Source organism: Salmo salar, chromosome ssa14 (genome assembly GCF_905237065.1).
Source record: "Salmo salar chromosome ssa14, Ssal_v3.1, whole genome shotgun sequence".
Classification (NCBI taxonomy): Eukaryota; Metazoa; Chordata; class Actinopteri; order Salmoniformes; family Salmonidae; genus Salmo; species Salmo salar.
Genome location: NC_059455.1, coordinates 55,458,177 through 55,471,087, shown reverse-complemented (window position 1 = coordinate 55,471,087; position 12,911 = coordinate 55,458,177). Strand labels below are relative to the sequence as shown.

General features: G+C 44.1%; 1 protein-coding gene across 4 annotated transcripts in view; it reads right to left on the bottom strand.

The window, feature by feature from the left end:
* LOC106569778 (plectin) overlaps window positions 1–12,911 on the bottom strand; it is a 137,291-nt gene that overhangs the window by 54,520 nt on the left and 69,860 nt on the right. For all 4 annotated transcript variants that reach the window (XM_014141390.2, XM_045694588.1, XM_045694589.1 and 1 more), the window contains exon 3: window positions 3,077–3,166. In XM_014141390.2, the coding sequence (XP_013996865.2) occupies window positions 3,077–3,166 (90 nt within the window). The remainder of the gene's footprint in view (window positions 1–3,076; window positions 3,167–12,911) is intronic.

Here is a 12,911-nt window from a genome sequence, read left to right as displayed (position 1 = left end):
ATATAATGCATAATCATGTTTCTTTATAAACTCAGCAAAAAAAGAACTTCCCTTTTTCAGGACCCTGTCTTTCAAAGATAATTTGTAAAAATCCAAATAACTTCACACATCTTCATTGTAAAGGGTTTAAATCTAGATGTGCCACTAGCGGAACGCCTCGCCAATATCCAATGATAGAGCGTGGCGTGAATTACAAACTCCTCAAAAATCCAAAAACTTCAATTTTTCAAACATATGACTATTTTACACCATTTTAAAGACAAGACTCTCCTTTATCTAACCACATTGTCCGATTTAAAAAAGGCTTTACAACAAAAGCAAAACATTAGATTATGTCAGCAGAGTACCCAGCCAGAAATAATCACACACCCATTTTTCAAGCTAGCATATAATGTCACAAAAACCAAAACCACAGCTAAATGCAGCACTAACCTTTGATGATCTTCATCAGATGACACTCCTAGGACATTATGTTATACAATACATGCATGTTTTGTTCAATCAAGTTCATATTTATATCAAAACCCAGCTTTTTACATTAGCATGTGACGTTCAGAACTAGCATACCTACCGAAAACTTCCGGTGAATTTACTAAATTACTCACGATAAACGTTCACAAAAAACATAACAATTATTTTAAGAATTATAGATACAGAACTCCTTTATGCAATCGCGGTGTCCGATTTTAAAATAGCTTTTTGGTGAAAGCACATTTTGCAATATTCTGAGTAGATAGCCCTGCCATCATGGCTAGCTATTTTGACACCCACCAAGTTTGGCACTCACCAAACTCAGATTTACTATAAGAAAAATTGGATTACCTTTGCTGTTCTTCGTCAGAATGCACTCCCAGGACTTCTACTTCAACACCCAATGTTGTCTTGGTTCCAAATAATCCATAGTTATATCCAAATAGCTGCGTTTTTTTCTTGCGTTCAAGACACTATCCGAAGGGTGACAGCCGGCGCATATCGTGATAAAAAAATGCAAAATATTCCATTACCGTACTTCGAAGCATGTCAAACGCTGTTTAAAATCAATTTTTATGCGATTTTTCTCGTAAAATAGCGATAATATTCTGACCGGGAGACCTTGTTTTCGTTCAAAGACTGAAAATAGAAAATGGTGTCTTCACATGCACAGGCACCGCGTGTCATTGTTCTCAGAGCGACCACTTTCCAAAACCCCTACTGTTTTTCGCCCAGGGACTGCAGAGTCATCATTCCCCGTTCTGGCGCCTTCTGAGAGCCTATGGGAGCCTTAGAAAATGTCACGTTACAGCAGAGATCCTCTATTTTCCATAAAGAGGCTATAGAAGGACAAGAAATGGTCAGAGAGGGCGCTTCCTGTATGGAATCTTCTCAGGTTTTGGCCTGCCAAATGAGTTCTGTTATACTCACAGACACCATTCAAACAGTTTTAGAAACTTTAGGGTGTTTTCTATCCACATCTACTAATTATATGCATATTCTAGTTTCTGGGCAGGAGTAATAACCAGATTAAATCGGGTATGTTTTTTATCCGGCCGTGAAAATACTGCCCCCTATCCTAAACAGTTTAAACACTGTTTCCCATGCTTGGTCGATGAACCATAAACATTTAATGAACACGCACCTGTGGAATGGTCGTTAAGACACTAACAGCTTACAGACGGTAGGCAATTAGGACACTAAATAGGCCTTTCTACTGACTCTGAGAAATACCAAAAGAAAGATGCCCAGGGTCCCTGCTCATCTGTGTGAACGTGCCTTAGGCATGCTGCAAGTAGGCATGAGGACTGCAGGATGTGGCCAGGGCAATAAATTGCAATGTCCGTACTGTGAGACGCCTAAGACAGCGCTACAGGGAGACAGGATGGACAGCTGATCGTCCTCGCAGTGGCAGACCACGTGTAACAACACCTGCACAGGATCGGTACATCCGAACGTCACACCTGCGGGACAGGTACAGGATGGCAACAACAACTGCCCGTTGTTACACCAGGAACGCACAATCCCTCCAGCAGTGCTCAGACTGTCCGCAATAGGCTGAGAGAGGCTGAACTGAGGGCTTGTAGGCCTGTTGTAAGGCAGGTCCTAACCAGACATCACCGGCAACAACGTCGCCTATGGGCACACCCCACCGTCGCTGGACCAGACAGGACTGGCAAAAAGTGCTCTTCACTGCCGAGTCGCGGTTTTGTCTCACCAGGGGTGATGGTGGAATTCGCGTTTATCATCGAAGGAATGAGTGTTACACCGAGGCCTGTACTCTGGAGCAGGTTCGATTTGGAGGTGGAGGGTCCATCATGAGCTGGGGCGGTGTGTCACAGCATCATCGGACTGAGCTTGTAGTCATTTTGCAGGCAATCTCAACGCTGTGCGTTACAGGGAAGACATCCTCCTCCATCATCCCCCTTCCTGCAGGCTCATCCTGACATGACCCTCCAGCACGACAATGCCACCAGCCATACTGCTCGTTCTGTGCGTGATTTCCTGCAAGACAGGAATGTCAGTGTTCTGCCATGGTCAGAGAAGAGCATGGATCTCAATCCCATTGAGCACGTCTGGGACCTATTGGATCGGAGGGTGAGGGCTAGGGCCATTCCCTCAGAAATGTCTGGGAACTTGCAGGTGCCTTGGTGGAAGAGTGGGGTAACATCTCACAGCAAGAAGTTTCAAATCTGGTGCAGTCCATGAGGAGGAGATGCACTGCAGTACTTAATGCAACTGGTGGCCACAACAGATACTGACTGTTACTTTTGATTTTGACCCACCCTTTGTTCAGGGACATATTATCCCATTTCTGTGGACCTTGTTCAGTTTGTCTCAGTTGTTGAATCTTGTTATGTTCATACAAATATTTACACATGTTAAGTTTGCTGAAATAAACGTAGTTGACAGTGAGAAGTTTCTTTTTTTGCTGAGTTTACAGCATCATGACAGATAAAAACATATATAGTATAATGGACTGAAAAGTAGGATGGGGAAAAGGGACAGAAGGAAAGGAGAGGTTGGGAAGGAAGGTTGGATAGGTTGTAGCAGAAGCAGAGGTCCTTCTCCTTCCAGTCAGAGTGCAAAGGTCATAGGGACTCACCAGTGTCTCTCCAGAGAGCACCTCCAGCAGGGAGATGAGGTTGTATCCATCTCTGAGGTCCTCGTACAGGTCAGTGATATGCCGCTGGGCCTCGGGAGGGGAGAGGTCAAGAGAGACAGTTTGAGACTATTCACAGAGATGCACAATGGATTCATTATGACTCAATGCACTTGAAGTTAAGGTGTTTTCTCTGTATTCAATACACTGATCAGCTATGAGGAATGAGTCATGCACTGTAAATACTCATGATCCAACAAGACCAGTACTCAGAAAAGCTCTGTTTGTGAAGGAACAACACTGTTCCTGAGAATATAATCTGGGATTATGGGTCAATTTTCAGTAAAACACATTCGCAATCACCACTTTCACAGACTGGAGTTACCATTGTATTTATAACTAAAGAAACCTCTAGTAATGCTATAGTATCTCTGTCAGTATATCTTGATTGCATTCATTCTACACTACTCACACACGGCAAAATTATCACACCAAAAAAATCTAACAAATCAAATAAAATTTTATCTGTCACATGCACCAAATACAACAGGTGTAGACCTTACAGTGAAATGCTTACTTACAACCCCTCAACCAACAATGCTTTAAGAAGTTAAGAAAAATAAATGTTAAGTAAAAAAGAGAAAATAATTAATTACAAAGAATTAAACAGCAGCAGTAAAATAACAATAGCGAGGCTATATACAAGCCAGGGGTACTGGTACAGAGTCAATGTGCTAAGGCACCGGTTAGTCAAGGTAATTGAGGTAATATGTACATGTAGGTAGAGTTAAAGTGACTATGCATAGATAATAAACAGAGAGTAATAGCAGTGTAAAAGAAAAGTCTGGGTAGTCCTTGGATTAGCTGTTCAGGAGTCTTATGGCTTGGGGGTAGAAGCTGTTAAGCCTTTTGGACCTAGACTTGGCATTCCGGTACCGCTTGCCGTGTGGTAGCAAAGAGAACAGTCTATAACTAGGGTGGCTGGAGTCTTTGACAATTTTTAGGGCATTCCTTTGACACCACCTGGTATGAAGGTCCAGGGTGGCAGGAAGCTTGGCCCCAGTAATGTACTGGGCTGTACGCACTACTCTCTGTAGTACCTTGCGGTCGGAGGCCGAGCAGTTGCCATACCAGGCAGTGACGCAACCAGTCAGGATGCCCTCGATGGTGCAGCTGTAGAACCTTTTGAGGGTCTGAGGACCCATGCCGAATATTTTCAGTCTCCTAAGGGGGAATTTGTTGTGCCCTCTTCATGACTGTCTTAGTGTGTTTGGACCATGATAGTTTGTTGGTGATGTGGACACCAAGGAACTTGAAGCTCTCAACCTTCTCCACTACAGTCCAGTCGATGAGAATGAGAGCATGCTCAGTCCTCCTTTTCCTGTAGTCCACAATCATCTCCTTTGTCTTAACTACGTTGAGGTAGAGGTTGTTGTCCTGGCACCACACGGCCAGGTCTCTGACCTCCTCCCTATAGGCTGTCTCATCATTGTCGGTGATCAGGCCTACCACTGTTGTGTCATCGGCAAACTTGATGATGGTGTTGGAGTCGTGCCTGGCCATGCAGTCACGAGTGAATGGGGAGTACAGGAGGGGACTGAGCACGCACCCCTGAGGGGCCCCCGTGTTGAGGATCAGCGTGGCAGATGTGTTGTTCCCTACCCTTACCACCTGGGGGCGGCCCGACAGGAAGTCCAGGATACAGTTGCAGAGGGAGGTGTTTAGTCTCAGGGTCCTTAGCTTAGTGATGAGCTTTGAGGGCACTATGGTGTTGAACACTGAGCTGTATTCAATGAATACATTCTCACATAGGTGTTCCTTTTGTTCAGGTGGGGAAAAGGGCAGTGTTGATTGCAATACAGATTGCATCATGAGTCCCGCTCCTTGAAAGCGGCAGCTCTACCCTTTAGCTCAGTGTGGATGTTGTTTGTAATCCGTGGTTTCTGGTTGGGTGTCACGAATTCCACCGAAGGTGACTCCCCTGCCTGCTCGGGCGGCGCTCGGCGGTCGTCGTCACCGGCCTACTAGCCGCCGCTGATCCCTTTTTCCTTTTCGTTTGGTATGTCTTATTGTTTGCACCTGTTCCCCATTTGGTTCTCTTGATTTATGGTTATTTAGCCTGTTTAGCCCGCCCAGGTTTGTGCGGGATTATTTGCGTCAGTGTGTTTGTTATTGGATGTGCTGGCGATCGTATAGTGTTGTTTTATGTGCGTGCTGTGCGCCTGTTGTTTTTGGGCACCTCGCATTTTCACGCCGGTTGTGTTGGCGTCGACCGTTTTTGTTGTGTTAAGGAATAAACACATTATCTCCTTAGCTCTGCTCTCTGCGCCTGACTCCTACCACCACTCCTAGCATTTACTGACAATGGGGTATGTACATACGATCACTGTGGGGATGACGTCATCGATGCACTTATTGATGAAACCAGTGACTGATGTGGTGTACTCCTCAATGCCATTGGAAGAATCCCGGAATATACACTGCTCAAAAAAATAAAGGGAACACTTAAACAACACAATGTAACTCCAAGTCAATCAAACTTCTGTGAAATCAAACTGTCCACTTAGGAAGCAACACTGATTGACAATAAATTTCACATGCTGTTGTGCAAATGGAATAGACAACAGGTGGAAATTATAGGCAATTAGCAAGACACCCCCAATAAAGGAGTGGTTCTGCAGGTGGGGACCACAGACCACAGACCACTTCTCAGTTCCTATGCTTCCTGGCTGATGTTTTGGTCACTTTTAAATGCTGGCGGTGCTTTCACTCTAGTGGTAGCATGAGACGGAGTCTACAACCCACACAAGTGGCTCAGGTAGTGCAGCTCATCCAGGATGGCACATCAATGCGAGCTGTGGCAAGAAGGTTTGCTGTGTCTGTCAGCGTAGTGTCCAGAGCATGGAGGCGCTACCAGGAGACAGGCCAGTACATCAGGAGACGTGGAGGAGGCCGTAGGAGGGCAACAACCCAGCAGCAGGACCGCTACCTCCGCCTTTGTGCAAGGAAGAGCAGGAGGAGCACTGCCAGAGCCCTGCAAAATGACCTCCAGCAGGCCACAAATGTGCATGTGTCTGCTCAAACGGTCAGAAACAGACTCCATGAGGATGGTATGAGGGCCCGACGTCCACAGGTGGGGGTTGTGCTTACAGCCCAACACCGTGCAGGACGTTTGGCATTTGCCAGAGAACACCAAGATTGGCACATTCGCCACTGGCGCCCTGTGCTCTTCACAGATGAAAGCAGGTTCACACTGAGCACGTGACAGAGTCTGGAGACGCCGTGGAGAACGTTCTGCTGCCTGCAACATCCTCCAGCATGACTGGTTTGGCGGTGGGTCAGTCATGGTGTGGGGTGGCATTTCTTTGGGGGGCCGCACAGCCCTCTATGTGCTCGCCAGAGGTAGCCTGACTGCCATTAGGTACCAAGATGAGATCCTCAGACCTCTTGTGAGACCATATGCTGGTGCGGTTGGCCCTGGGTTCCTCCTAATGCAAGACAATGCTAGACCTCATGTGGCTGGAGTGTGTCAGCAGTTCCTGCAAGAGGAAGGCATTGATGCTATGGACTGGCCCGCCCGTTCCCCAGACCTGAATCCAATTGAGCACATCTGGGACATCATGTCTCGCTCCATCCACCAACACCACGTTGCACCACAGACTGTCCAGGAGTTGGCGGATGCTTTAGTCCAGGTCTGGGAGGAGATCCCTCAGGAGACCATCCGCCACCTCATCAGGAGCATGCCCAGACGTTGTAGGGAGGTCATACAGGCACGTGGAGGCCACACACACTACTGAGCCTCATTTTGACTTGTTTTAAGGACATTACATCAAAGTTGGATCAGCCTGTAGTGTGGTTTTCCACTTTCATTTTGAGTGTGACTCCAAATCCAGACCTCCATGGGTTGATAATTGGATTTCCATTGATTATTTTTGTGTGATATTGTTGCCAGCACATTCAACTATGTAAATAAAAAAGTATTTAATAAGATTATTTCATTCATTCAGATCTAGGATGTGTTATTTTAGTGTTCCCTTTATTTTTTTGAGCAGTATATTACGGTCTGTGCTAGCAGAACATTCCTGTAGCTTAGCATCTGCTTCATCTGCCTACTTTCTTATTGACCGAGTTACTGGTGCTTCCTGCTTTAGTTTTTGCTTGTAAGCAGGAATCAGGAGGATAGAATTATGGTCAGATTTGCCAAATGGAGGCCGAGGGAGAGCTTTGTACGGTTCTCAGTGTGTGGAGTAAATGTGGTCTCGAGTTTTTTTTTTTTACCTCTGGTTGCACTTTTAACATACTGGTAGAAATGAGGTAAAACGGATTTAAGTTTCCCTGCATTAAAGTTCCCGGCCACTTGGAGCCCTGCCTCTGGATGAGCGTTTTCCTGTTTGCTTATGGCCGTATACAGCTCATTGAGTGCAGTCTTAGTGCCAGCATCGGTTTGTGGTTGTAAATAGACAGCTACGAAGAATATAGATAAACTCTCTTGGTAAATAGTGTGGTCTACAGCTTATCATGAGATACTCTACCTTAGGCAAGCAAAACCTTGAGACTTCCTTAGATTTCGTGCACTAGCTGTTTTTTTACTAATATAGATAGTGTGTGCTAAGCTGTCATCAACGCAAAGGGTGGCTATTTGAAGAATCTCAAATATAAAATATATTTTGATTTGCTTAACAATTGTTTGGCTACTACATGATTCCATATGTGTTATTTCATAGTTTTGATTTCTTCACTATTATTCTACAATGTAGAAAACAGTAAAAATGAAGAAAAACCCTTGAATAAGTAGGTGATCCAAAACATTTGACCAGGGAGTGTATAGCTCAAACTCTTTTGGGGAGGGTGGGGATAGCAGGCGTAATTGTCCATCCATACTGTAAGAGGCCCTAGAGGCCCTTGGTAGGGGCCTCAGCATATACTGAGAGTGACAGAAACATCTCTCTGTAAGCAGCGATTACTTATCAATCACACAAGTCATGTGAATGTGCATAGAGGCACTGCAGATAGTCCAGATGACTGGGAACTCACCCCCAGTGATGAACTGGTCTGTCCACCCAAGCCCAGCTCAGTCAAATGCCTACCATTGTGTCATTGAGCCATCATAATACTTTAGCAAATGTACGTTATACCAGGGGCATTGGTAGACACAATGTAAGTAACCTAATGTATGTCCCTCTAATAGCCCTCTATGCCTCTGCTGATCTTACAGTTATTGTATGCAGAAATCATCCAGATTTATGCTGTTAGCACTGAGGTGGTGTGCCCTAGTAGGAAGTCCACTGTGTGCAGCTCACCCTGCACTAACATGAGAATATCTAATTTTGCTAAGCTTCCCAGCAAAGCAATGAAAACAACCAAACATCCAGGAAAAGTTCTCAAAATAGCCCACGTTAACATATGTCGCTTAAGAAACAAGGTTCATTAAATGTATAACTTGCGAATAACAGATGACGTTCATATTCTGACTGATCTCTGATCTCTGAAACTCACTTAGACAATACCTTTGATAATACAGTGGTAGCAATACAGCGTTATGTCATTTATACAGAAAAGACAGAAATGCCAATGGTGGAGGTGTTGCTGTTTATATTCAGAACCACATTCCTGTGAAGATTAGAGAGGATCTCTTGTTAACCTGTTAGGGCTAGGGGGCAGTATTGACACGGCTGGATAAAAAAACGTACCCGATTTAATCTGGTTACTACTCCTGCCCAGTAACTAGAATATGCATATAATTATTGGCTTTGGATAGAAAACACCCTAAAGTTTCTAAAACTGTTTGAATGGTGTCTGTGAGTATAACAGAACTCATATGGCAGGCCAAAACCTGAGAAGATTTCAAGCAGGAAGTGGCCTGTCTGAGAAGTAGTGTTTCATCTTGGCTCTTTTTATTGAAGACTCAGGATCTGTGCAATAACGTGACACTTCCTACGGCTTCCATAGGGTCTCAGAGCCCGGGAAAAAGCTGAACGATATCGAGGCAGGCTCTGGCTGAAACACTTTATCGCTTCTGGCAAGTGGCCACTCAGAGTACTATGGGCTTAGGCGCGTGCCCGCTTCGACCGAATGCTTTCTTTTCCTTTGTCTGTTTACCTAGAAGCAGATTCCCGGTCGGAATATTATCGCTTTTTTATGAGAAAAATGGCATAAAAATTGATTTTAAACAGCGGTTGACATGCTTCGAAGTACGGTAATGGAATATTTAGAATTGTTTTGTCACGAATTGCGCCATGCTCGGCACCCTTATTTACCCTTTAGGATAGTGTCTAGAACGCACGAACAAAACGCCGCTGTTTGGATATAACGATGGATTATTTTGGACCAAACCAACATTTGTTATTGAAGTAGAAGTCCTGGGAGTGCATTCTGACGAAGACAACAAAAGGTAATAACATTTTTCTTATAGTAAATCTGACTTTGATGAGTGCTAAACTTGCTGGGTGTCTAAATAGCTAGCCCTGTGATGCCGGGCTATCTACTGAGAATATTGCAAAATGTGCTTTCACCGAAAAGCTATTTTAAAATCGGCATATCGAGTGCATAGAGGAGTTCTGAATCTATAATTCTTAAAATAATTGTTATGCTTTTTGTGAACGTTTATCGTGAGTAATTTAGTAAATTCACCGGCAGTGTTCGGTGGGAATGCTAGTCACATGCTAATGTAAAAAGCTGGTTTTTGATATAAATATGAACTTGATTGAACAAAACATGCATGTATTGTATAACATAATGTCCTAGGGTTGTCATCTGATGAAGATCCGTAAAGGTTAGTGCTACATTTAGCTGTGGTTTGGGTTTATGTGACATTATATGCTAGCTTGAAAAATGGGTGTCTGATTATTTCTGGCTGGGTACTCTGCTGACATAATCTAATGTTTTGCTTTCGTTGTAAAGCCTTTTTGAAATCGGACAGTGTGGTTAGATTAACGAGAGTCTTATCTTTAAAATGGTGTAAAATAGTCATATTTTTTAAAAATTGAAGTAATAGCATATCTAAGGTATTTGAATAACGCGCCACAGGATTCAACTGGCTGTTGAGTAGGTGGGACGATTTCCAAGCGTCCCACCTAGCCCATAGAGGTTAAATACTGTTGAAGTAATATGGCTACAGGTTCATCTGTCTCACCTCAAGCCCATTCTTGTGGGAAGCTGCAATAGACCACCAAGTGTTAACCTCTCTGGGCTAGGTGGGACGTTTGCTTCCCACCCTAGTCAACATTAGATTATGTCAGCAGAGTACCCAGCCAGAAATAATCAGACACCCATTTTTCAAGCTAGCATATAATGTCACACGTTCACAAAAAACATAACAATTATTTTAAGAATTATAGATACAGAACTCCTTTATGCAATCGCGGTGCCGATTTCAAAATAGCTTTTCGGTGAAAGCACATTTTGCAATATTCTGAGTAGATAGCCCGGCCATCACAGGCTAGCTATTTTGACACCCACCAAGTTTGGTATTCACCAAACTCAGATTTACTATAAGAAAAATTGGATTACCTTTGCTGTTCTTCGTCAGAATGCACTCCCAGGACTTTTACTTAAACAACAAATGTTGGTTTGGTTCCAAATAATCCATAGTTATATCCAAATAGCGGCGTTTTGTTCGTGCGTTCAAGACACTATCCGAAGGGTAAAGAAGGGTGACGCGCCCGGCGCGTTTTGTGACAAAAAAATTCAAAATATTCTACCGTACTTCGAAGCATGTCAAACGCTGTTTAAAATCAATTTTTATGCGATTTTTCTCATAAAAAAGCGATAATATTCCGACCGGGAGTAGTTGTTTTCGTTCAAAGACAGAGAAAGTAAAATGGACTCTTCACGTGCACGCGCACACCCGTCTCATTGTTCTCAGATCGACCACTTACCAAATGCGCTACTGTTTTTCAGCCAGAGACTGGAGAGTCATCATTCAACATTCTGGCGCCTTCTGAGAGCCTATGGGAGCCGTAGAAAATGTTACATTACAGCAGAGATCCTTTGTTTTGGATAGAGATAACAAAGAAGGCCAAGAAATGGTCAGAGAGGGCGCTTCCTGTTTGGAATCTTCTCAGGTTTTGGCCTGCCAAATGAGTTCTGTTATACTCACAGACACCATTCAAACAGTTTTAGAAACTTTAGGGTGTTTTCTATCCAAATCAAACAAGTATATGCATATTCTAGTTACTGGGCAGGAGTAGTAACCAGATTAAATCGGGTACGTTTTTTATCCGGCCGTGCAAATACTGCCCCCTATCCCCAACAGGTTTTAACAGTCAGTATCTGGTTAAGATCTGTGAAATGCTTGATAATGAATGTGATATCAACAGAGAGGTATATTTTCTGGGTGATTTAAATGTTAACTGGCTTTCATCAAGCTGCCCACTCAAGAAAAAGCTTCAAACTGTAACCAGTGACTGCAACCTGGTTCAGGTTATCAGTCAACCTACCAGGGTAGTTACAAAACAGTACAGGAATGAAATCATCAACATGTATTGATCAGATCTTTACAATTGACGCAGAAATGTGCTTGAAAGCAATATCCAGATCCATTGGATATAGTGATCACAATAAAGTAGCCATATCTAGGAAAACCAAAGTTCCAAAGGCTGGGCCTTATAGAGTGTGTAAGAGGTCATACAATAAGTTTTGTATTGATTCCTATGTTGTTGATGTAAAGAATTTTTGTTTGTCCGTGGTGTGTAATGAGGAGCAAACAGATGTTGTACTTGACACATTTATGAAATTGATTATCACAGTTACGAATAAGCATGCACCCATTAAGAAAATTACTGTAAAAACTTAAATCCCAGTGGCTTGATGAGGAATTGAAAAATGGTATGGTTGAGAGGGATTAGGCAAAAGGAATGTCAATGGTGAATGCTTGGTGAATGGCGCCGAAACCCTAGACCCTCTCCAATTTGCATACCACCCCAACAGATCCACAGATGATGCAATCTCTACTGCACTCAACACTGCCCTTTCCCACCTGGATAAAAGGTACACCTATGTGAGAATGTTATTCATTAGCTACACTTCAGAGTTCAACAACATAGTGCCCTCAAAGCTCATCACTAAGCTAAGGTCCCTGGGACTATACACCTCCGTCTGCAACTGGATCCTGGACTTCCTGACGGACCGCCCCCAGGTGGTAAGGGTAGGTAACAACACATCCGGCACGCTGACCCTCAACACGGGGGCCCCTCAGGGTGCGTGCTCAGTCCCCTGCTGTACTCCCTGTTCACTCATGACTGCATGGCCAGGCACGACTTCAACACCATCATCAAGTTTGCAGATGACACAACAGTGGCAGGCCTGATCACCAACAACGATAAGACAGCCTATAGGGAGGAGGTCAGAGACCTGGCCATGTGGGCACAGGACAACAACCTTTCCCTCAACATTATCAAGACAAAGGAGATGATTGTGGACTACAGGAAAAGGAGGGCTGAGCACGCCTCCATTCTCATCGACTGGGCTGTAGTGGAGCAGGTTAAGAGCTTCAAGTTTCTCCGTGTCCACATCACCAACAAACTATCATGGGCCAAACACACTAAGGCAGTCGTGAAAAGGGTACAACAAAGCCTATTCCTCCTCAGGAGACTGAAAAGATTTGGCATGGGTCCTCAGATTCTCAAAATGTTCTACAGCTGCACCATCGAGAGCATCTTGACTGGTTGCATCACTGCCTGGTATGGCAACTGCTCGGCCTCCGACTGCAAGGCACTACAGAGGGTAGTGCATACGGCCATGTATATTACTGGGGCCAAGGTTCCATCCAGGACCTCCAGGACCTCTATACCAGGACATCCAGGACCTCTATACCAGGCTACCATCCAGGACCTCTATA